Below are 24,306 nucleotides of genomic sequence, written 5' to 3'. Positions count from 1 at the left end.
ACACACCCACAAGTCATCTGAATCTGCCAAGTTTTTCACATAAAACTATAAGAATCAGTCAGCTGGAGTAAATTCCTTACAGTTTGTAAATCAGTGATTTATTTTCATCACAGTCTGTTCAAATTAAATGGTAGTAATTTTTTAAACCATCATAATTCACTGAATCACTGTGAAGTCAATGTGAGGTTAGAGATGAACACTGCTGTGTGTGTGTGTGTGTGTGTGTGCATCTAAGTGTGTTTGATCCTGAAGGAGCCACAATAACAGGAAATGATTAAAAATTAATAATGTTACCAGGATTGATCCAGATAAATATTTAATGACTCCTTTCTCAGTTTTATTTCTGCAGATGGGATCCAGGGTCAATCAGCGCAAACACACACACACACACACACAAAATCATCCATCAACAGAAGTAAGATAACATACATAGTGTCAAAAATCACACAAATATGACTATTAGAAATGAGTAGTGCTGTCATACATTAACACGTGCCTTACTACTGCTGGGTTCAGAAGGTAGAATACTTTTAATTTATATTTAAAAGGAATAAATGCTGAATTGTGGTTATTTATTATGTTCTGTTTTCTTGTATCATTCAGGAAAGGATTTCAGTATTGCATCCTAGACACACATCAGTGCACAGTGTTGGGACGATGATACTCCACAGGTTTTTTCACCTGACCTTCAGGTTTCTCTACGCATGGGCCAGTGCAAGCTACTGTACACACACACACACACACACACTTATTAGTGGCAGTAAGATTCTGACTGTGTGTGCTGTGGTGCTTCTTCAAACATGTATTTTTTCACTTTATCATTCAGCAACACATAACTATAATTTTTTCTAATAGTTAGGTAAAGATATCAGAGTTCAACAAACTTAACACAATTTGTGTTATTACAAAATTATCCAAAATATGATCCAGCTGAAAAGTACTATTTGGGACGTAAAAAACTTCCAACATTTGAGTAGAACATTATACTTATATAAATTGTGGCTTCTTATTTGCCAGGTCCTTATTTGAAATTTCCTTCAGTCTGCTGGTCTTTAAAATGTGAGTAATTACCTGTGTGTGTGCGTGTGTCACAGAGAAATGACTCAGGGTGTGCAAATGGGTCTGATTTCCAGGAATGACGTGTGTTATTAAGTAAAGACACTGTGTTCTGGTGCGGAAAACGACAGTGTGAATCAAACACAGACCTGTTGTTTACTTCTGTAAAAAACACCCGCAGAGACGTAAAGAGACCAAGTTCCGCTGACTGATCCGCTTCAGCCCGGTTTAAAGCTGTCTTCAGGCTCCCTTCAGGTTCCCAGGCTAGGCACGGAACTGAAGTGCTGTGATGCTGTGTTTATTTTCATTAGATTTAATTTGTGTTATGTAACAATTAAAGAGACATCCCACTCAAATAAATCTTTCTGCTGCTCTCTAAATCTGTTTATGTTTAAACACTCTGATACAACGCTACAGCAGTTTAGATCGACTTAATTTTAAAGATATAAGAGGTGTTTCACCAAGAGTGTTTTTACCAGAAGTGTTTTTTGTATAAGGAAGAATAAGAATACAGCTCATTGACATATACCTGTGTTAGTGGTGTAGTTTATGTAACTGTAAAAACTAAAATGAATTACAAGCATTTTGAAATAAATAAAACACAAAATATCAGAATAAATATAATACATGGGGCTGAATTGAGGGGTATTTGTCATTAATGAGTAACCTAGTTCAGACTGGGGAAGTGAGTGAAGGGTCACGCTTGCGGACTTTGAGCACCTCAACATGTGAGTTATAATGGAACTGTAAAGGTCAAGGCAGTGCATTTGCATGAGTATTATGTTTAATATGCATTAGTGAAAATGTTCTTCATTCTGCCCCCCTGTCTGTTCTTAAAGAGATCATTCACTCAGAGCTATTAAGCTGATGTAGATACCAAGTAATGAAAGGGCATAGACCACTGATTAGGTGTGACTGTGAGTGACCTTCTAAACCAAAAGCTTAGAATTCTGTTTCACCTAAATTATTGCAACAGTTACCCATTTTGCTGAGCAACAAGAATAGAATCCCACTATTTAAAGTGGAACAAAAAATGAATAAGAATATAATATTGTTAGGCTTGCTAAGGGACCAGAATGTAACCTCTGCACTATTGTGCACTAAGTGGAACAGAAATTTTGAAAAGAAATGTAGGTTTCCTGATCAACACTAAACACTTCCATTACTTGCATGTTTGTGCACAGTAGGTGTACAAATCTGAACATGTAATCACGGCCAGCTGGAAAATATTTTGTGAGCTATAGTTTTAATCCTTCTCTGCCGCAGCCTGACTGCCTTAAAGCCTCTTAAAGTGCAAATAACACAGCACATACTGAGCTCCACCCAGCACCCCTTAGCCAATGGGACAGCCTGAAGGCTTTTCAGTAATCTCAAACACCTGGACCCAAAATACCACTTCTGTTAGAGATGTCTGTTTTCCACCACAGGTCATTCATAGAACACACACACTTATTCTCAGTGTTTGTCTAGTCAGGCCCTTTAACACAGTTTGAGCCCACTCTCTCTCACACACACACACACAGCTCTGATGATGTCTTACTTTGGAAGGGGACAAAAAAAAGAATAAAGTGGGTTTGCATTGTTTTTATGTTCACTTATGCTGTGATTACGGATATTTGTTTATCCTAATGTGTTAGGAGTTTCCACACACAGGATTCTGCCAAAAAATGAAATCTAAAGAACCATTCCCCTACAGAATCTTTGGATTAATTGAGGGAGCTTAAACAGAACCTGGACTGCTGAAACATATGACTGTAGTGAGAAACAAAACCCAACACTAACATTATTCAACAGATGAAACTTCATACTCTTATTTAGACCTTACACACAGCTTAGACATTCCATACAAAACCAGTAGACATTTAATTCCTTTTGATGAAAACATTAATCTAAACAGAGATAAGTGTGAAATATCTCAGATCGCTGTGGTGTGAGCGTAGAACAACCCCACCCACTGTGTCGTGAGTGTACATGTCAGCCACACTCGCTGAGAGATCAGGAAGTGTCTGTGTTTGGGGTGTTTTTGAGAAAGCAATTTAACTACCAACATCTAGAATTCCCCTTCAGGCCAAGACATGGTTTGAAATCCTGTCCAAACATAATATTTTGAAAAGGTCAGGAAAATATCATACAGAACTGTATTTCATGTTCTACAGGGTTCTTCAACAGTTTTAGTGAAAGCAGTGGTTTCATAAAAAATGAAATTTTTAGACCTTGTACCATCAATGGTTAATACAGTATTTATACTGAGACATCTTAGAAGGATTTAAAAAGAGGAAAACAACAAGTGAACACTACCTTAGCTATTAAATGTAATACAGCAACTGTTGCAAACTATTGGTGACTGGTTAACGTAGCATATCTTGTGGCATTCCTAAAGGTTTTACTTTCGGGCCAATGAATGTAAATAATAATACTATATTACAAAACTATAGTTTTCAGAGTGAAGGGCTGAAGTGTGGGCTTACATAGTTACAAATTCCCGGTTGAAAATTTCAAATAGATTTCAGTCTATTAAGTTCAAGAACCAATGCTTCAGATGATTGACATGTTTTGATGTTTCCGTAGCACCACACAGGGTTCCGCTAATGTTACAAATCAACAAGTAACAAGATTTAGAGAGCTGTGTACAGCTGATACAAAGTGGTTCTGACCCCATATCCATTTCAAACCATCTGACTGTGAAACATTCAGAAGAGCTCAAACTGGAACAGACACACAGACCGAATAAAATACAGACAGATTAACTGAAAAACATTTAGACCTGAGCAGGCAAGGCTGTTCTGCTTTTCAAAAATGCATTTATTCACCAATGTTACGCAAAACGATTCAAGTACATGGATTAGAACACCCCCTCAGAGCCAACAGGAACAATCAACAGCACATTAGAGCTCAGAGCACGACCACCACACGCGCGCAACACACACACACACACACACACACACACACACACACACACACACACACACACACACACACACACACACACATCCGGAAAGACACTGCGCATTTGTAAACAGGATACAAAGAAAGCATATCAGAATCTCAAATACAAAAAAACACCATCTGTTAGAAAAATATCCGGATCCATAAAATCTCCTTTATAAAACAGGGCAACTTAAAAAAGGCCTTTGGTTTTCCAGACAAAATACAAACACACTCTGTTCCCAGGTCCCACTGCCAGGCTGGCGGGGCCTAGCACAGCTCAGGTCTCGGAGCAGACAGCAGGCGACTGGCAGAGGCGGCGGTGGGCGAAGTGACCGAGCACCAGCAGCAGCATCTCGGAGGTGCTGCTGAGGGCAACAATGAAGGGCGCCTGGGAGGCGAAGTCGGCCTCGGCCCGGCGGAACGACAACTGCATGACGGCGAGTGCCAGCAGGCTGTTCTGCACGCCCACCTCGATGCCCACAGTCTTCCTCTGCGGCGCGGGCAGACCGGCCAGCCACGCCAGCCCCAGCCCGAGCAGCAGCCCCAGCACGGGGGCCGCCGCGCCCACCAGGACCACGCGGGGCCGCACGTCAGCCAGGATGGAGGCGCCCATCTGGTATGCCATGAAGATACCACCTACGATCAACACGAAGCTGAAGGGACGGATGAGGGCGAGGAGCACCCGGGCCAGGCCGGGCAGCCGCAGCTTCACCAGCACGCCCAGCGATATGGGGATGGCGATGAACAGCAGCGTGCCCAGAATCTTCACGAAGGGCACGCGCAGCGTGGCGTGGACGCCCAGCAGATGCCCGTAAAGCGCGGATGAGAGCGGCATGGCTGCTGTAGCGACCACTGTGGAGACCAGGGTCATGCAGATGGCCAGGGTGACGTCTCCGCCCAGCAGCAGGCTGTACAGGTAGCCCCCGCCCCCGCCTGGTGCCGAGCAGGTGATAACCAGACCCAGGGACAGCGCCTTTGGCAGTGATGCGAGGCGGGCCGCCCCGTACCCGTACAGCGGCATGACGAGGAACTGGCCCAGCACCCCGAGGAGCAGAGGAACCGGGCGCTTCAGGAGCCCCCGTAGAACCTCCACCTCCACCTTACAGCCGAAAGCGCACTTGTTGACGAAAATAAGCGGCAGCAGGGCGAACAGGATCGGGTTCTTGGAGAAGTGGGCGAGACCCCCGGCCTGGTGGGGGGCAAAGGCACCCGGGGCCACCCTGATGGCGTAGTCGTTGCGCTCCTCCACCAGCACCAGCTCCGAATTCTGGCCCATCTCCAGCAGCTGGATGAGCAGCGGTGCCCGCCCCGCAGCTCCCGACCTGATGCTGATGACGTAGCTTCTCGAGGGTCCCGGGTGTCCACCGTCACTGACGTTCAGGATGGACAGCACGTCCGGCTCCAGGGAGCGCACCCTGACCGTCTGCCGCCAGCTCTCCCGCCCCTTGCGGCCCACGGCGGTCCGGTACTCGCTGGAAATTACGATCACGCCCTTGGTGTTTTCCGGAAACTCGAACTCCAGATTGGTCCCGTCTCCAATGTTTAGGTACCTCCTGTTGCTGGGGGTCGTGCTGTTGTTCTCAGTAGTGCTCCCATCCAAGAGCAGCAGCTCCACCACCTCCACTAGCACCAGCAGCTCCACCAGCAGCAGCAGCGCTATCAGCCTCATACTGGAGCCGCAGGAGGAGGAGGGGAGCCGGGGGAGTAGCTACCCGGGCCGCCTCGCTGCTTCTCCACGCCTCAGCTCGACCCCAGCCCGGCTTCACCGGCCTCCACCCACCGCTCCAGACCTCCACCATCAACCGGCCATTGTGCCGCGGATCTGAGCCATCTCTCAGCCTCATGCGAGTGAAACGCGGCCCGGTGTCAGTATGCTCTGGAGCTCGCGGCGACGGTCCGGAGGATCATGATCCGCTTCGGTCTTTAATCTCGTTTTCAGCTCGCCTCGCGGCCTCGCGCTGCCTCTCCTTTTCTTCTCGTGACGGTAGTGCGAGCGGAGCGGCCACTAGCGGCGGAGAAGCAGCGGTGTTTGTTTCCGCACCCGTTTTCGGGCACGCCCCGCCCTCTGCCCGAGCTGCGATTGGCTCTCTGTACGGTTCCTACTGCGCTAGGATTGGCTCGTAGTGTTTTATGAGTGCAAGAATCCCCACCCACCCCGCCGTTGATTGGCTTAGAGGGTTACATGTAAAACGTATGACGCGCACCCCGCCGGTCTAAAACGTTTAACATGCAACAGACTAACCAATCATAGGGCAGGGAGGGCGGGGCTTCTTTCAGCCAATCTGCTTCTATGTAGCGAATAATTATTACATTATTAAGGTTTTAATTCCAAAAACAACACATTTAATGATTAAATTAACTATCATTAACTGACTTACAGAAGATTGCAGGACTGGCTAAGGAGGAAAAGGAGTAAGAAACAGAATTAAAAGAAGAGAGATGAATAAAAGTAAAATCATTTAAAATGTACAGTTTAAAGACTGGAAAGCCCCTTCTGATATGTCTTGTAGATGGGAGGAGCTTTGTTTTCGGCATTTCCACAGCAGAAAAGCAAACAGAGCAAGAGTGAGAGCTACCAGACTAAAGTACAGCCTGCACACATGGCTGTAATCTTTGACCTTGTGTGTAAACACTGCATGAATAATTTAGAAAACATCGCTGCCATTACACACAAACACATTGAAATGGTGTCTAGTTTCATGTGTTACCAGTGTAAACTACTTTCACTGACAGTCTGCATAGTGTAGTCTTTCACAACCTGACCACACCTCCCTAAACATCACACCAAACTCTCTTAATTACTCTTAATTAGTTTACTGAAAGAATCCATACCCAAACCCCCACTCCAATGAAAAACCCACCTTACATGACCTCATAAACCAATATTCAAAAATCAGAATACATTTGTATTTGTGTGTAATGAGCCAGCATGACAGCAGCTTCATTCATTTATTAGAACTTTATTAGAACATTAAAAATTATTCTAAACATTTTAAATGTTAGATTTTGGATGTGGTACAGATGGTATACAGAATCAAATGACTGCAAACCCAGAATGCTATATAATCAGAGGGCTTTTATTCAGACAAGATAAATATACAAATGAAAAGCGATGCCTGTTGATCACATGTTTAAATAAATCATTTTTTATGCCAAACAAAGAGAAAAACAGCAGAAAGTGAACAGCTGCAGCAGCGAGACCGCTGCATGTGCAACACTGTATCTAGATTACCCACAATGCAACAGTGCAGCAAGCTGGACACTCCAGCTTTGTAATGTCTCCCTGCATCTGACTGAGGCACTGAGGAAGAGGAGGAGGATGAAGAGCACATATGCAGGTCTCTGTAGTGCAGTAAGGCCGAAAGCAAATAAAAAAAGAGCACAAAGAAACACTACTGCGATAGATTGGGACAAATATAAACCTCTCCAAATTTATACCTTTTAAAATGGAGCTACACGAGCACTGGAACCATATACCCCACTAATTAGCACTAGAGCTACAGAGCTAATGTTGCTAATCAGTAATGGAAGCACCAATTAGCACTGGAGCTACAAGGCTAATGTAGAAAGCTTATTCCAAGAAGCACGGTATCTGTGAGGCTAATGTAGGTAACAATTAATGGCACCTTATATCCTACCAATTAGCACGGATCATGGTCAATTAAAATAATGACACAGAAGCTGTCAAGGCCTTATTTTATAGTATTTCTAAAAATGGAGCACCAACAAATTGGTGGGTATAAGGTTCCATTACTAGTTAGCTACATTGGACTGATAGCTCTTGTGTGAAATCAAACAAAAATCACACATTTGGGGTAAAGGTGTTTGTGTATGAAATATATAGTTTGTTTCACTTTAAGATGCATGTGATGAACTCACGTCTACAGAGCACTAAGTGGCAGATGCTTCATGCACAGCTGAGCACTGTATGGTGGAGAGACAACAGTGGCAGCAGCACAGTAATGTCCATTAGTGTTAACATGGCTTTACAACAGTCACTTCATCAAACAAATTTAAAACAAAAACAAATCAAATGTGTGCATACAGCTGTACAGCTGCTACCCGTTATTCCCTTCAAATGAGAAACGAAGGAATAACTAACAAGACTGTGTTCGTGTAGACCTCACCAGCTGATCAGAGAGTGATCTCCCTACTATTATTTAGAAGTCTACGCTGAAGCAGGCCAGCAAGGAGATACAGAAACTGCCTTTCAGCTCGTTATTAATATTCATCCACATATTCACAAGAGACAGAGAAAGCCTCTCGTGGCCAAGGTACAGAGAGAAGACAGAGAGAAGAGAGAGAGAGAGAGAGAGAGAGAGAGAGAGAGAGAGAAAAAGAGAGAAAGAGAAAAGGGCAAAAAAAAAGTATAAGATTGTTTTCAGCTGAAATTGGGTGTATGTGCGTGTGGGTGTGCAGGAGAGAAAGAGTAAGACCCACTGGGGCAGCTCAAAGAGTGTGTGTTTATAAATAGATTCAGGGTCAAAAATCTATGGCCACCTCATTTCTTCAGAGTGAGTGGAGTTGGCACCCCCTCCAGCCCAGCAGGCAAGTTCTCGATCCAGAACATGATCTCAGTTTCGCAAGGCCGCCAGTCTGCACAACAGAACCCAAACACAACACACTATGAACAAACACAGAGAGTGAGTTGGAAAAAATCCCCATCATTCCCCAAAACACCAATTATTTGCTTAATTTTATACTACAGCAATAAGGCTAATGTAGCAAACATGTAATGGACACTTGTGAAGACCAATTAGGTTGAAAGGTGTTCAACCTAATCTCTACCTGCTTCCATTACTGGTGCTGCTCTACATCTGTATATATAAGACCTATGTGGATGTATAAAGACACTTTAAAATTAATTCAAAAGTTGTTTGACCGGTGGTACTCCTTATATGTGAGTCTTGGTTCTCCCAAGGTTTCTTCCTCCTCCTGCAGCAGCTCTGAGGGAGTTTTTCCTTGCCTCCGCGCTCACTGGGGGGTTTTGCATTCTGTATTTTCTATGTTTAATGTTTTGCCTGACTCGTTGTCCTGCAATCACGTAAAGCTGTAAAGCTGCTTTGTGACAACACCAGTTGTAATAAGCGCTATACAAATACATTTGATTTGATAAATTGATATGATTATCTATTACGGATTAGTACGGATGTGCCCTGTAAAGGAGTAGACAGTTTAACACGAACATAACAGGACTAATATTCTTGCCAGCCGTCAGAGATCCATTAGTCTAGTTTTATTTTGTAAATGCAGGACCCCTATTCCCCAACTAGCCATACATTTGCACTTAAGTCACCTTCACCTTAACAACCTTCTACTCATTCTTATATTTTGTTTGTAGTCTGTTGTTTTCCATCATTTGATCACAAAACCGCATTTAATACATTTTCAATATGGCTTCAACTGTTTTTTTAGTTGGTGTCGGTTTTAATGTAATATTAATGATCTTGTTAGGTAAACTGATTTACTATACATAGCTCTTGAGAGTTATTACATGTATTACATCTATTATGTACAGTGCATCCAAAAAGTATTCACAGCGCTTTTTCCACATTTTTGTTACTTTACAGCCTTATTCCAAATTGTATTAAATTACTCTCTTTCCTCAAAATTCTACACAAAATACCCCATCATGACCATGTGAAAAACGTTTTTCTAGAGAGCTCTGAAAATGTATTAAAATTAAAAAACAAAGAAAATCATATTTACATAAGTATTCACAGCCTTTGCTTTGCAGAACCACCCTTGGCAGCAACTACAGCCTCAAGTCTTTTTGAATAGGATGCCACAAGCTCTGCACACCTTTCTTTAGGCAGTTTTGCCCATTCTTCTTTGCAGTACCTCTGAAGCTCCATCAGGTTGGATGGGAGATGTCTGTGCATAGCCATTTTCAGATCTCCAGAGATGTTCAATCGGATTCAAGTCTGAGCTCTGGCTGGGCCACTCCAGGACATTCACAGAGTGGTCCTGAAGCCACTCCTTTGAGATCTTGGCTGTGTGCTTCGGATCGTTGTCCTGCTGAAAAATGAACCGTCGCCCCAGTCTGAGGTCAAGAGTGCTCTGGAGCAGGTTTTCATCCAGGAAGTCTCCATACATTGCGGCATTTATCATTCCCTATATCCTGACGTCTGTCAGTTCCTGCTGCTGAAAAACATCCCCATAGCATGATGCCGCCACCACCATGCTTGACTGTAGGGATGGTATTGGCCTTGTGATGAGCAGTGCCTGGTTTCCTCCAAACATGACGCCTGGCATTCACACCAAGGAGTTCAAGCTTTGTCTCATCAGACCAGAGAATTTTGTTTCTCATGGTCTGAGAGTCCTTCAGGTGCCTTTTGGCAAATTCCAGACGGCTGCCTTGTGCCTTTTACTAAGGAGTGGCTTTCGCCTGGCCACTCTGCCATAAAGGCCTGATTGGTGGATTGCTGCAGAGATGGTTCTGCTCTCTCTCCACGGAGGAACGCTGGAGCTCTGACAGAGTGACCATCGGGTTCTTGGTCACCTCTCTGACCAAGGCCCTTTTCCCCCAATAGCTCAATTTAGATGGCCGGCCAGCTCTAGGAAGAGTCCTGGTGATTCCAAACTTCTTCCATTTACGAATGATGGAGGCCACTGTGCTCATTGGGACTTTCAAAGCAGCAGAAAGTTTTCTGTATCCTTCCTCAGATTTGTGCCTTGAGACAATTTTTTTCCTCTGACTTCATGCTTGGTGTTTGCGCTCTGACATGCAGTCAACTGTGGGACCTTATATAGACAGGTGTACCTTTCCAAATCATGTCCAATCAACTGGATTTACCACAGGGGGACTCCATTTAAACTGTAGAAACATCTCAAGGATTATCAGTGGAAACAGGATGCACCTGAGCTCAATTTTGAGATTCATGGCGAAGGCTGTGAATACTTATGTAAATGTGATTTTTTCTTCTTTTTTTTTTTTATACATTTTCAGAACTCTCAAGAAAACCTTTTTTTAACATGGTCATAATGGTGTATTTTGTGTATATTTTGAGGAAAGAGATTAACATATTACAATTTGGAATAAAGCTGTAACGTAACAAAATGCCCTGTGAATACTTTCTGGATGCACTGTAATTTCACGGCAGGGGAGCAGGGAACGGGTAAGATATGGAAATATATGGATAGATAGAAATATATAGAGATTAAGACCATACCTCAATGTTAATTTTTACAGAAATAACTTGCTGTTGCTTTAATTTTCAGTATTTCTATGTACAGATAAACATACGTTATAATTGTTGCTTTTATTTTATTGTAATTGAAAAAAGGAGGGGAAAGATCATAAAGTCACATTTTGATTTTTTTTTTAAAGATTTATTTATTACTAGTGGTGTCTAGTATTTTTCCTACGGTCCCTAAACTTGCACTCACTGCTGAAGAGACATGGTGTGTGTGGCGGCATTGTGGTATTGTGGTCAAATATATTTACAAAAGCTATTTTCAGTAAAATAAAAGTCAGCTTTATCTCAGACCTGCACTGCCAGGTTGATAATGACATGCTGTGGGCTACAGAATCTGTTGCATTTGGAAAGAGGAAGGGGGGCCAGTGTGAAGACGCACAGCATTTTTGTAGTTTGAATAGTGTAAAGGGTTGGTTTACCTGCGAGAGAGCTGGTCCTCTTTCTCCTGTGAGCGTGCAGATGATTCTCCCAGTGAGGTGCTGCCAGCGGGCAGCTCGTTTAGCTGGTCCATCACCTCCAGCCCACTCTCCTCTGCTATCTGCAGGATCAGATCATCTACCTGCTCTTGTGGCGTTGTCAGCGTGGTGGCAGAACTCATTGAATCTTCCATCACCTACAACACACAGGTGGAGTTTACACACACACACACACACACACACGTACTGTTTACTGAATTCAGCAGCCATCTTTAAACTGAAAAATTATCAAATACAACATTCAGTATGTGTAGAGACTAAGTGAACACTGCACACACATTTAAGTCAGTCATACAGTACATAATAAACCATCAGTCTGACAATCAGAAAACATTTTAGGAGAACTTCATTTAGCTAAAATGACTGCTATAATTTTGTTACCACCACAGAACACTCTCAAATCCTTTGGACTAAAACTCCTCTAAACATTTAGAAACACACACGAACACACATTCTCTGATCAGTCATTCGGGAACTGTAACTCCACCCTCAGCAGTTCTTACCGAAGTGTGGACATCCAAATTTTGAACCTGAGTCTCAAACTTGTCCATGACAGCAGAGACCTTCTGCAGGTCCATGGAGTTTAGAGCTTTGTCCAGTGCTTTAGTCACCTGGGTCATGTTCTTGGTCACCTTTTGAACAAATGACACACACAGCAGAATGGGTCAGCATTAAGAAAATGTGTAAATATGTAAAGGGATGTGAACTTAGACTGACCCCCTTCATGGTGACAGCTGTCTGGACTTTGGAGGCCACTGCGTCGACACGGGATGCCATTCGCAGCCAGTTCACACCCTCGTTCTTCTTGCGGATGGCATTTTCTGCGTACACACGTGCACAGTCCACGTTCTTCTGCTGCAGAGCCTGATCCCCCATACACACACACACACACACTTTTTTTAAAGTAGTAGTTTAAAAACAAACACACTTTAAGCTAAACGGTTCCATTACCTAGTACTAATAAAGAATAAAAAGTTTTGTAGTGGTCCTATGAAAGCATTGTTTACACATTTGCCATTAAATATATTTTGTAACAGCACCAACCTGACCCTTACTGGTCAGTAAACCACACTGCAGTGAACCCAAGTCAAACCTCTCTCATTCTCCAATATGAGGAGTGAATGTAACACACTTACAGCAGAGTCGTCTGTATCAGTGTGTGAAAGACAAGTCCATACTTAAACTTAACTCTTAGATTGCTTCTCTAATTGGCCGACAGAAAAAGCCCTCTACTCTGATGTGTACATGGGTCCGGTCATTAGGTTAAAGTGGGATTCAGGTTAAAAAGGTGGACATGATGTGGAACACCAGTGTCTTTACTGTACCTTTAAACGCAGAACACATACAGCAGCACATGTTTACACTATTGTCTCTCGCCACAGGGGGGAAGCATTACTTTACTTGATATGGGAGGGAAAATGCCTTGTGTTCATTCTACAATATTCATTATAACAATGTTAACTAAAGCACTCTGAATAAACAGGTTATATTATGTTTTAGTGAAAATATTTGTCAAAGTAAATAAATAAATGCCCGTTTGCAGGCTCTCTGGATGTTTCCAGGTGAGGGATCACTGGTTTATAAAAGTTTTTTAGAACATTCAGGCACTGTACTAAGCATCTTCACAATATTTATACTACAGTCACAATGTTTTTGACAAAAAGAATATAGAAGTCCTACTGTGTAAACAGGTCATACAGTAACTGTACTAAAACAATATTATTGAAAAGTACTGACTAAAACAATGAACTGTGATCTTATTTGTGTTGTATGCTGAAAGTCTACTCTCAATTGTGTTTATTCAGGCACTTTATTCCCATCTTCAGCTTTAAAACAGCAAAGTTCAACTGAATTGAAGGCTGACCAGTGAATCACCTTTTTAACTTTAGCCTGCTCCGCCTTTGAGTCCTTCTCTGCTTTTTTAGCGAGTCTTTCCAACTGCTTCGAGGTGAACTGAGAAAACAGGAGGAAATTGATGATTTAAACAACTACATGCAAGATCATACAAAAATTCACAAAAGTAAGTACAACCCTCACATTTTTGCAAATGCGGTGGCAAACCAGGTGCCAACTCCATACCCAAGAAAGATAAGGCAGTGCTGTATGTGGAGTTATTTTGAAGGCACAGCAAATTTATAATGGTATACAAGCTGTACACTGACTACTTTACATTTGATCAATGTGTCATTTCTTCAGGGTTGTTCCATGAAAAGATATAATAAAATATTTACAAAAATGTGAGGAGTGTACTAAAATACTGTACTATCATACAGTACAATAAAAGCTATCTAAAAATACAACGTAAAACTAGTATGCATGTATTGTTAATAATATGAGGTATATAAGCAAAGTGTGTTTACCTACCTTCAACTGAAATAGTGTGTCTGTAAAGATAAACATATTAAAATTAGCAGCACTGAGACAAATAGCAAACAAAAAAGCACTAAATAAATCACCAGTCATTAAGAGCATCTACCTGTAATTAAAATTAGAATAAACCTAAATGAACTTAAAGTGTTGAAGGTGTGCTGGTGATCAGTAAAGTTATTGAAATGTTGGTTAGAGCTAATCTTCTTGTGTGTGAACTTCAGACACTGTGGTGACTGGTAAAGTTCTACCAGCATCTCACCTGATTTACTGTAATAAAGGACAGATTACATGTTTGATAGGACATGTGGTTACTGGAGTGGGAACAATGATAATAGCCTGATAATATGCTTTATTTAATTTTACTGTGTTTTAATTATAAATCACCAACTGTTCAGATAAGCAGCTATAGAGATGGAACAGTACGGTCCGCATTAATAAAGATCAGATCTGGTTAATTAAAGGACATTACAGTTCAGTATGTTCTGAGTCACTTAATTCATTACAACAGGAATTACTACCTAATTAGCTACACCGGCTATGTACGACACATCAGTGATTAATTAATCATAAATGAATTAGTAGTCTAGCTGTTCTAATCATACACGGGTCTTAACAGAAAATCAGATTAGTTAATTAATAAGCAATATAGCCTTCAGTTTACATACGAAAATCACGGTAAACACGTAAGAGACGTAATCTTAGTGTAGACTGTGAGTATCTGATACTGAACTGATGGAGGATATTCTGATTTTTACTTTATTTTAGTTTTTGTTGGTTAAGATTTAGATTTCGCATGTTAGCTTTAGCACAGCCTCTCTGCTCCTCACGGTTTTTTTTTTTTTACATTAAAACACCAAAACCTTAGGCTCTTACCCTCCATATCCTTCCCGCTCAGCAGTGTGCAGGTATTAGAAGTCGCTGTAATCACTGTTATAGGTGTTACAGATGTTATTAATGTTTTTATTCCGCTTCTGGTTTGTTCGCTGTTTTTCTGCCGTCACTTTTCTCTTCCGTATTGAGAGCTAGCGCCACCACGTGACTGGAGACGTCACAAACCAGCGCCGCGTGCCCTGAGAAAGATTCCGATTGAGCATTATTGATCACTGATCAACAATGATTATTAGAATAATGTGTGGAGACAGTTAGAGCACTAGTTTAGTTCTGTGTAAATCAGAGTTTATAGTGTTTAGATTACCCCGCTGTCATACACAGTACAAGTCAAAGTAAATGAATACTAAAGTCATCCAGATAATGCAGGAACACATAATGAGTCATGTAGTAACTTAAAAAAAGTGTTAAACAGAAAAAAACTCTGTAAAGCATTTGGGTTTCATCCTAACATTTTGATGGTCTTTGTGTCTGCGCTTGAGGATACTTTTCTCGGAATGTTCTCGGAATGTTTTGTAATTAACCCTTGACAAGCCACAACTGTTAACTGAAAGTCATTCCAGGTGACTACTTTGCCTGTACAAAGCTGTCATCTAAACAAGATGTGCTATCTTTGAAGAATCTAAAATATATAACATGCTCTGCTTTCTTTAACATGTTTTATTTACTAAATAATTCCAAATAGTTTTTACTAGTTTGTGTGACTTTATTATTATTCTATAATGCAGAAAGCATTTTTATTTTATTAAAAGTCTTATATTTACATTTTTGCTTAATTGCTAAAATACTAAATTTACTGAAATTTGGCACTTTACATTTACTGACATGGTCACTGTTTTGGCAGAACCGTAAGCACGTTCCTCCTAGTTAGACACAACTTGCAAACATATTTTTACCCACTAAGACACATTTTGCACCTGCATTTGGCTTGCATAATGATAAGCACAGGTAGCAAAAGTGAAGCTCGGTGAAAGCACAGGTCAGTCAACTTAAACACAGCAACTAAAAATAGATCACACATGTGGCTGATGATGTGAATAAACCATTATAAGCCAGAATAAGGAGCACTGGTCATTGAGGTTTTACTGTGGACAGAAACAATCAGAGAGGCAGAGAAGGGGAGAAAGAGGAAGCATTTTTGTGAAAACTAAAGATAATTTCTAATCACTTTATGACCAGATCGTTGTTTTCATTTTTTTATGTTGTGTGTAATAAATGTTCAGTAGTGTTTTTCATTTTGATTGACTCTGGGTCTGATCTGACATCATTGTTTTGCTTTTGAGAACTGTTTGAACTGTTTTTTTTTAGTTTTATGTTTACAGTTTAGAGGCATGAAGAAATGGTTTCAAAAAGGTGTCTTGGCAATTGAAAAATAACTGTAAACCTTAATCATTATTGGTGACACAGTGAAAATCAGCTTCTTCAAAGTACACTGTCCAAATCTGCCCCTAAAGACCTGAATGGAGTTATCTCATGGATTAGTGCCAGAGGCTCAGAGAGATGGGAGGGTGTTGAGAGAGAGAGAGAGAGAGAGAGAGAGAGAGAAAGAGAGATGGGAGGGTGTTGAGAGAGAGAGAGATGGGAGGGTGTTGAGAGAAGAAGGGGGGGGGGGGTGAAGGGGGATTTGTAAAGAAGAAAAGAGACATCCTTGCTTTGTCATTCAGTGCAGTGCAGGACAGCAGCCTGATCTGATTGATGCCTTGCTATGGACACACACACTGCCTGATGGGGAATGGGGTCTGCGGCCGGCAAACCCGCCGAACACACAGGTAAGAGAGAGAAAGCAAAGTGTTTACAGTATTGTGGCCACTCTGTCAGGGCCTTTTACACATTACAGTGCCAGTTTAAATGGGTCTTTCCTGTGATGGAGAACCTCTACTATAGGGTTCTGTTTCAAGAGTGGCAGTGAAAAGGTGCACAGTCAACCCTCAGACATAGCGTCTACCTTTTTCGGCACTGTTCAAAGTTCCATTTACTACCCGTAATGACAAAATGGGAATTTTACCTAAAGAACATGTTCCTAACTTTAAATGGAGCTAAATGTTAGCTTCCGAGTTAAATGGAGTTAATGTTAGCTTTGGCATTATTTAAAACAGGGGCAAAAACTTTTAATCAACACCAATATTAAATAATAGCTCATTTCCATCTGCTAATGTTAATAATGGTCAATTCTTCATAAAATGTTGAGCAGCTTTTTGACAGTGTCAGTGTATTCTTTTCTGAATATTTGTTAGAATCGGAATTTATTGAAAACATTAATGCAGTATAAGCTATATTGTTTTATTAATAAATATACTGTTTTAAACTGCACCACTGTTTCATTATATCATAAAGTATATTCCTTTTTATATTATATATTTTACTGTATTACAAACATATTTTATTTTTTTATGTATTTCACTATATTTCAACAATTTTGTCTATTTTGTATATTACAGCTTATCATTTACACTGCATTATTTTAATCAGCCCGTTTTACGCCCAATTTACTGATAAAGTTTATTGTTTACACATAGCTGAACTGAGAGCAAAGGTGAATAACTCCTGATTGTTTGGGACTGACAGGGAGGTGTGTGTTTGTGTACAGTGTGTGTGTGGCGGTAGAAGTGCAGTCTATGTGTGTGTGTCGTCGTCTGGGTGTGTATCTGGGTTAAGTAGAGCTGCTGTGCTGCTGAGGCTGACGCTCAGAGCTTATCTAAATCCAGTTTAAAGGAGTGGCACTTAGTGTTCCGCACAGAGAGAACCTCAGCACCCAGTCTGAAACCTCCTGTACAGCTTTCCAACACAACTCAATCATCAGATACACTGACACTGGGAGCTCTAGAGGATAGGGGTTCAGAAAGACCCATTCTGAATATACATAAATAAAATACATATACAAAATACAATATAATAAAATATATTAAATTTTAAGTTCTAAACACCTTAAAAGTAATTATCAATTACACTTATGATGTGTGTGTGATTATTTATGATTCATTGTGTGCATTTATTGTGTAATAACCGAAAACACCAATTGTTCCAAACCCTTCACTAACATTGATAACTGGTCTTACAGCATCTGATGCTGCTTCAGAGCCCAACAATTCCAACTCTTTGACATGTCCACCCTCGAATGATCCTCCTGGAGCCCCAGCCATCATCATCACCGCACCCTCCCGTGAGGACCTGTTCGCCTCCAAAACAGGACCATCCATAGCAGAGGCCAACAGAGAGAGGAGGCCAGGGGGGACACCGATCGTAGTGGGACGCAGATTCATCACTGGAAAAGCCTGACAACACCGGACATAACTGAGAGACACTGACCTCAGGTACACTTTTATTATATGCTACATATAAGTATTGGGACACATACTTATACATTGTTTCTTCTAAAACCAAGGGTATTAAAAGAGTGTAAAAGTGTGGTAGCATTGCATTCAGTGACAAGAAAAGCCAGAATGTCTGGTGATCCCACCCCCACCTCTCCAACTCATTCCCAACTCTCCAACTCATCCCCAACTCATTCCCAACTCTCCAAATCATTCCCAACTCTCCAACTCATCCCCAACTCATTCCCAACTCTCCAACTCATCCCCAACTCTCCAACTCATTCCCAACTCCCCAACTCTCCAACTCATTGGAAGCTACCAACACCAGCAGATGATATGGCTCCACAAAAAATATCACTAACAATCAGTACATTCTGCATTTCATTTGTAAATCAAGCTCCCTGAGTCTGGAGGAATAATGGAGAGGCTGATTGAGGTCTAGTGTGAAGTTTGATGAAGTGAAGTGATGACTGTCTACCAGGATATTTTACAGCACTTTGTGCTTTCCTCTGCTGACAAGCTTTATGCAGGTTTTATTTTCCAGCAGGACTTGGCACACTGCCCACACTGTCCAAACTACCAATTTGTCTATATATATTGTAGTCTTTATAGTCTAATTATCTAAGATACTGACTTGGTGTTCATTAGCTGTGAGCCATAATTTTCAAAATCAAAAGAAACAAACACTTGAAGCAGATCACTGCATGTGTGAGGAATCTTTTTTTTAACTGAATTATTAAAATAAATGAATTTTTTAATGTTATTCTATTTTTTTAGAGGCACCTGTAGTAAACAAAAACTACTGTTTTAATTATAAATGTAATTATTATTTTAATTATTTGTAATTAGTATGAAATGAAAATTGGAATGCACCCAATGACTTCCTAGAACGTTTAAACTGTTAAATTTTAATTTAAATGTTTTTATCTTGATTTGTTTATTTTCAGTGTAATATGGGCTTTTTACATTTGGTTGATTAGCTTTGGGTGCCAGTGGTTTCAGAACTGCAGAATTGAAACACTCTATCTGCATGTCCAATTTATCATGTTAATCAATTAGGAGTGTGTAATGAGAATGTTTTCTGTGTTTTTTTCTGTTCATACATGAAGAAGAGTGTTTGAAGGAAGCTGATGAAAGCCTTTGAGCCACGTTGCCTGCTGGAGAGTCAGACTCTACAACCACTCACAACCTTCACCACAACCCCAACCAAATCCTTGCACACCACCTACTGCCCACCTGCATATAAAGACATATTACAGTGTGTGTGGGCTGTACTGAGATTATCTATCGTTATGCAGTCATTATATCTTCTCACAGTAGTGAGTGTCCAGATCACACACAGATGACCCTCAGCGCACACTTCTCACACACATACATAGTTTATTTTGTTAATTAAGTGTTATTAAAGATTATGTTTGCTTTATTTATATCAGCTTGTTTACATCAGCTCTTTATTAGCTCTGGATGAAGTGGGAGGGTGTTTTACCTCAGCGAGGAGGTTTTACACTGTGAGTTAAACCTGCTGTTTACTTCTCTATGTAAATATGTGCTGCTCTTACCAGATAATAAACCCTGGCTTTGAGTTTCATTTTCCAGAGGGGTTTCTATGTTTTTGTCTGTAAAATGACTTAAGTTGAATTAGTTGGATGTGCTTGGCCTATTTAGCCCCCATATTGTTTGATACTGTTGTCAACTTATTTTAAACCTGTAGGAACACTTGTATAAAACATCTAAAATAAGACCAAACAGGTAAACAACCATGTGTTACCTGAGCCAGCTCAGATATAAACCTGACTTGGCTGAACAAAGCTAACTGCTCACTGTTCCTCCTAATCCTATTATAACTCTGCACTCTGGGCTTTCTGAGGTGATTGGATCATATAGGAATGACCAATGTACAAGCACATCTTACTGCCACTCTGACCTTCTCACACAGACACCCACAGTCACTACACACAGGTATACCCAGATGTGGAAAAAGTACTGAAAAATTGTCATTAAGTAAAAGTATGTTTACTTTGCTAAAATTCTACTAAAGTAAAAGTACCCGTCTAAAAATCTACTCGAGTAAAAGTAAAAAGGTACGCACATTTAAATGTACTTTGAGTAAAAGTTACATAGTTACTTTTAATTATTTGATGTAAAAAGTACAACAAATCATAAATTAATTATTATTAATTAATATATATAAATTATTATTCCACATAATAATTTGGACCTTTCAGGCAGGCCAAGACTTTCAGAAAGGTATACTCAGTTTGTGGACGCAGGTTAAGCATGTAACGTAGCACAGCTCTGTTAACTTGTTAGCTAACCTAGGCAGTTTGATATGTCAGTTTAGTTCAGCGTTGTTCAATGTCTAAAAGGGATCTATGTAATTCATGATCATTAGCTAAGGTATTTAGGTTATATTCGCCTCAATCGCCTGTTAAAATTGCGCCGACAAACGCATTTCATACATTTTTCAGTGCACTTAATATACTATAAATTTAGGCGTTAATACCCGTAAGTAAATTAATTAACATACAGGATAACAAACACCTTTCATCTCCATTAACCTTCACTGTTTTTCAGAAAACCCTGGAGGCAGAATTCTGTCAAATAATTTAATAAAGGGATTATTGTACTGGATATTTTAATAAATACAGAGAATTGTATAATCTGTGTAGCTGCATATGAACGAAGATTACTGGTCTTTGTAAAGTAAATCCACAGCTAACCACTGAATTTAGAATATACATATAACTCACCACCATATGCTTTTGCAGGTTTGATGTGAAATTTTTGAAAGCTGACAGCTCTGTCTGGCGGGGCAGCCACATTTTGTATCCCATGAGAAAGTTATTGCCTCGTTATTTCACGCGTGAGCATTCGGCGCATCCGCATCGCGCTCATTTTTTTTTTATTCAGACAATTGTTCTTTTCCCCCAGCAATTAATTTTTTACTAAGTAACGGGGAGTTTTCCAATGTAGCGAGTAAATTACTTGTGTGAAAATAAACTCGAGTAAAAATAAAATTACCTATTTTAAAAACTACTTTAAAAATTACAAATGACTTATAAAATCGACTTAATTACAGTAACGTGAGTAAATGTTATTCGTTACTTTCCACCTCTGGGTATACCACATACATTCCATACTTTTGTTGTAATATATATATATATATATATATATATATATATATATATATATATAAAACAGCTATACAAATAAAACTGAAAATTTAAATTGTAAGAGCATTTCCAGCTACACAATGTGATAGGAACTAAACAACTGTATATCATTAAAACAATTGTCAATGAGGCTAACTGCCAAAAACAGCTTCAAGTTGCTAGGAAGCCTAAAGATTGCACTCTGGAGCAATGGAAGAAGGTCATGTGGCCTGATTAGTCCAGATTCTCTGATGGATCCTTACAGTAAAGACAAAAGTCAGCTGAAGTGACGCACCCATCATGCCTAGTGCCAAGCCTGTGGGGGTGGTGGTATGATCTGGGGTTGTTGCTGTCAGGATTTATGGTGCTGGAATTGTCAAAGAGTGGTTCAGGGAGTATGAGATCATCAATTTCACACATGGATTGGCCACCACCGAGTCCAGACCTTAACCCCATTGATAATCTTTGGGATGTGCTGGAGAAGGCTGTTTGCAGTGCTCCATCCAATCTCCTATCATCAATACAATATAATATTGGGGAAAAATTAATGCAACTCTGGACAGGAATAAATGTGTTGACATTGCAGAAGCTTGTGAAAATTATGCGTGCCAAAATCAAAGCTAAGGGCAGGCCAACCAAAAATTAGAGTATGTGACTTTTTTGACCAGGCATTGTGTTTATTTATAACGTATATGTATAATATATGTTTTAACAATCAGTGAACACCCTGACAGTCATCAAATAAACCATAGCTAAGGTGTAGCATCACTTTAGCAAACACATTTGACACCAAAGCAATAAGATAGGATTTCAGCTCTTGCTCATGAATATTCAAACATGCAAACATATAGCCTCTGATTGGCTAACAGCACTGTTGCGTCAACTCCATTCACTCCAATGGACCAGTTTTTTACAGCAATGGCGGACCGTGGAGCCTGTCAATAGTTCCCGGAAGTTAGCAGCAAATACTATCAGCACAGTGAAGCTGGAGCAGGATACACCATAGACTGTATATAAAGATGGACGCCGTGTCGCCGTTCCCATTCATTCAATGAAAATGAAGCCAAAATCTTCCGCCATTTTGGCGATTCAGAGACCAGAGTCTGCGCAGTAGAGACCAGAGGAGGGAGAAAGGCTGTGGAGAGACCGCCTACTCATTTAAATAACCCCGCCCCCGAGGGCTGCCTCTCGGTCACAGACTGCAGAGCGGGGCGGAGCGGAGCTGACGGTCTGTTATTGGTCCCGCCCATAAGCAGCCCTTTTACCATAACCACACCTTTTTTGAATAGAGCCGAATAAAGTTTTAAAAACCGAATTCTGTGGGGATATAAAAATTTGACAATATAAGCAGAGGTTACGCTAGCTGTTGCACTTAAATAATGGAGGTAGAATTACAGTATATTAGAAAAAAACGTGATTGAAAGTTGTCTGTTTTGCCAATGAAACCTATGGGGATGGGTGGAGTTACACAGCTTTCTGCAGCCGAACAGCAGGGGGCGCCCGACCTGTGGTGGCTTCACTTTTAAGAGACGATGCTCTGTCCAGCTATATACAGTCTATGGGATACACCATCTGTGATCCACTTTTACAGGTTAGTACGCTTAAATAATCTGATTGTGTTTTATCAGGACATCAGAATCAAACTAACATGTGCACTGAAGCATTTTAGTGAATTATCCCCCTCTTAAATTGCATATTTAGGGGAGTAAATCTATGCCAGGACAACGCGAATACAGTTACTGGCATTTAACATTAATGACTGAGAGCCTATTAGTTGTAAATTCCTAAATATCTTAATATCTTATATATCCAGATAGACAATGCTGACCTAACTAAGTAAATATCTAATATATCAATATATTATATATTCAGATAGACCATGCTAACCTAACTAAGTTAATATCTTATATATCAATATCTTATATATCCAGATAGATCATGCTAAACTAACTAATTAAATATCTTATATATCCAGAGAGACCATGCTAACCTAAGTAAGTAAACATCTTAATATCTTATATATCAATATCTTATATATCCAGATAGATCATGCTAACCTAAGTAAGTAAACATCTTAATATCTTATATATCAATATCTTATATATCCAGATAGATCATGCTAACCTAATTAAGTAAATATCTTAATATCTTATATATCAATATCTTATATATCCAGATAGACCATGCTAAACTAATAAAATATCTTAATATCTTATATATCCAGGTAGACCATGCTAAGCTAACTAAATATTGCAAATATCTTATATGTCCAAATAGACCATGCTAAGCTAAATAAATATCTTATATATCCAGGTAGACCATGCTAAGCTAACTAAATAAATATCTTATATATCCAGGTAGACCATGCTAACCTAACTAGCTAGGTATATAAAGCATAACTATATTCATTTCAGAAAGAACTTTAAACACTAACAAGAGATAAATGCTTAATAAATACAGACTACTGTGGAAACTAAGTACTAAGTAGTTTTGCAAAGTTTAGCTTAGTGATAGCTACCTATTGCTCAGGTAGATAACGCTAACTAGCTATCTTACTGTTTGTCTAAGTAACTACTAATTGAACAGAGATATGATTTAAGGTGATATGACCAATATTTATTTTATTATATATGTTTGACTGAGGATATCGGCTATATTGTCAACAGTGGGAAAAAACAATTTTCCAATGCATGTGTAATTTAAGATAGCATAATTAGTCCTGTTTAATAGTAGTGCATCTCAAAATAAATGTTTAATATTGTTTAAATAACAGTCATCTTTTGTATTAATTATGTTTACAGTGACACATCTAACAATTTATATTTTAAGTTTTAAATGAAATATTTTAGGGATTTATTATTTCTGTTTTTTTTTCATGAGCTTTTAGAAAAGTAAAACAAAAACAGTTTTGGGATATGTCTCTTTA

The 24,306-nt window shown here is 40.0% G+C and overlaps 2 protein-coding genes and 1 long non-coding RNA gene across 3 annotated transcripts; 1 reads left to right on the top strand and 2 right to left on the bottom strand.

The window, feature by feature from the left end:
• Positions 1-3,837: 3,837 nt before the first annotated feature.
• On the bottom strand, positions 3,838-6,010 carry slc10a3 (solute carrier family 10 member 3). The gene has a single exon (XM_007241923.4). The coding sequence runs from the start codon at positions 5,651-5,653 to the stop codon at positions 4,262-4,264; it is 1,392 nt and encodes a 463-aa protein (XP_007241985.3). The 5' UTR covers positions 5,654-6,010; the 3' UTR covers positions 3,838-4,261.
• A 1,035-nt stretch (positions 6,011-7,045) lies between these two features.
• Positions 7,046-15,078, bottom strand: chmp1a (charged multivesicular body protein 1A). The gene is made up of 7 exons (XM_022685831.2): positions 14,903-15,078; positions 14,024-14,043; positions 13,535-13,612; positions 12,377-12,523; positions 12,163-12,291; positions 11,603-11,796; positions 7,046-8,580 (listed from the first exon to the last, which is right to left on the bottom strand). The coding sequence occupies exons 1-7, from the start codon at positions 14,907-14,909 to the stop codon at positions 8,559-8,561; spliced, it is 597 nt and encodes a 198-aa protein (XP_022541552.1). The 5' UTR covers positions 14,910-15,078; the 3' UTR covers positions 7,046-8,558.
• Positions 15,079-16,548: 1,470 nt separating this feature from the next.
• On the top strand, positions 16,549-19,823 carry LOC103043181 (uncharacterized). The gene is made up of 3 exons (XR_454024.4): positions 16,549-16,686; positions 17,976-18,228; positions 19,338-19,823. It is a non-coding gene; the product is annotated as an uncharacterized LOC103043181 (long non-coding RNA).
• Positions 19,824-24,306: the final 4,483 nt, after the last annotated feature.

The sequence above is a fragment of the Astyanax mexicanus genome, chromosome 10, assembly GCF_023375975.1.
Source record: "Astyanax mexicanus isolate ESR-SI-001 chromosome 10, AstMex3_surface, whole genome shotgun sequence".
NCBI classification, from domain to species: domain Eukaryota; kingdom Metazoa; phylum Chordata; class Actinopteri; order Characiformes; family Acestrorhamphidae; genus Astyanax; species Astyanax mexicanus.
This window is presented reverse-complemented; position numbering and strand designations above follow the sequence as displayed.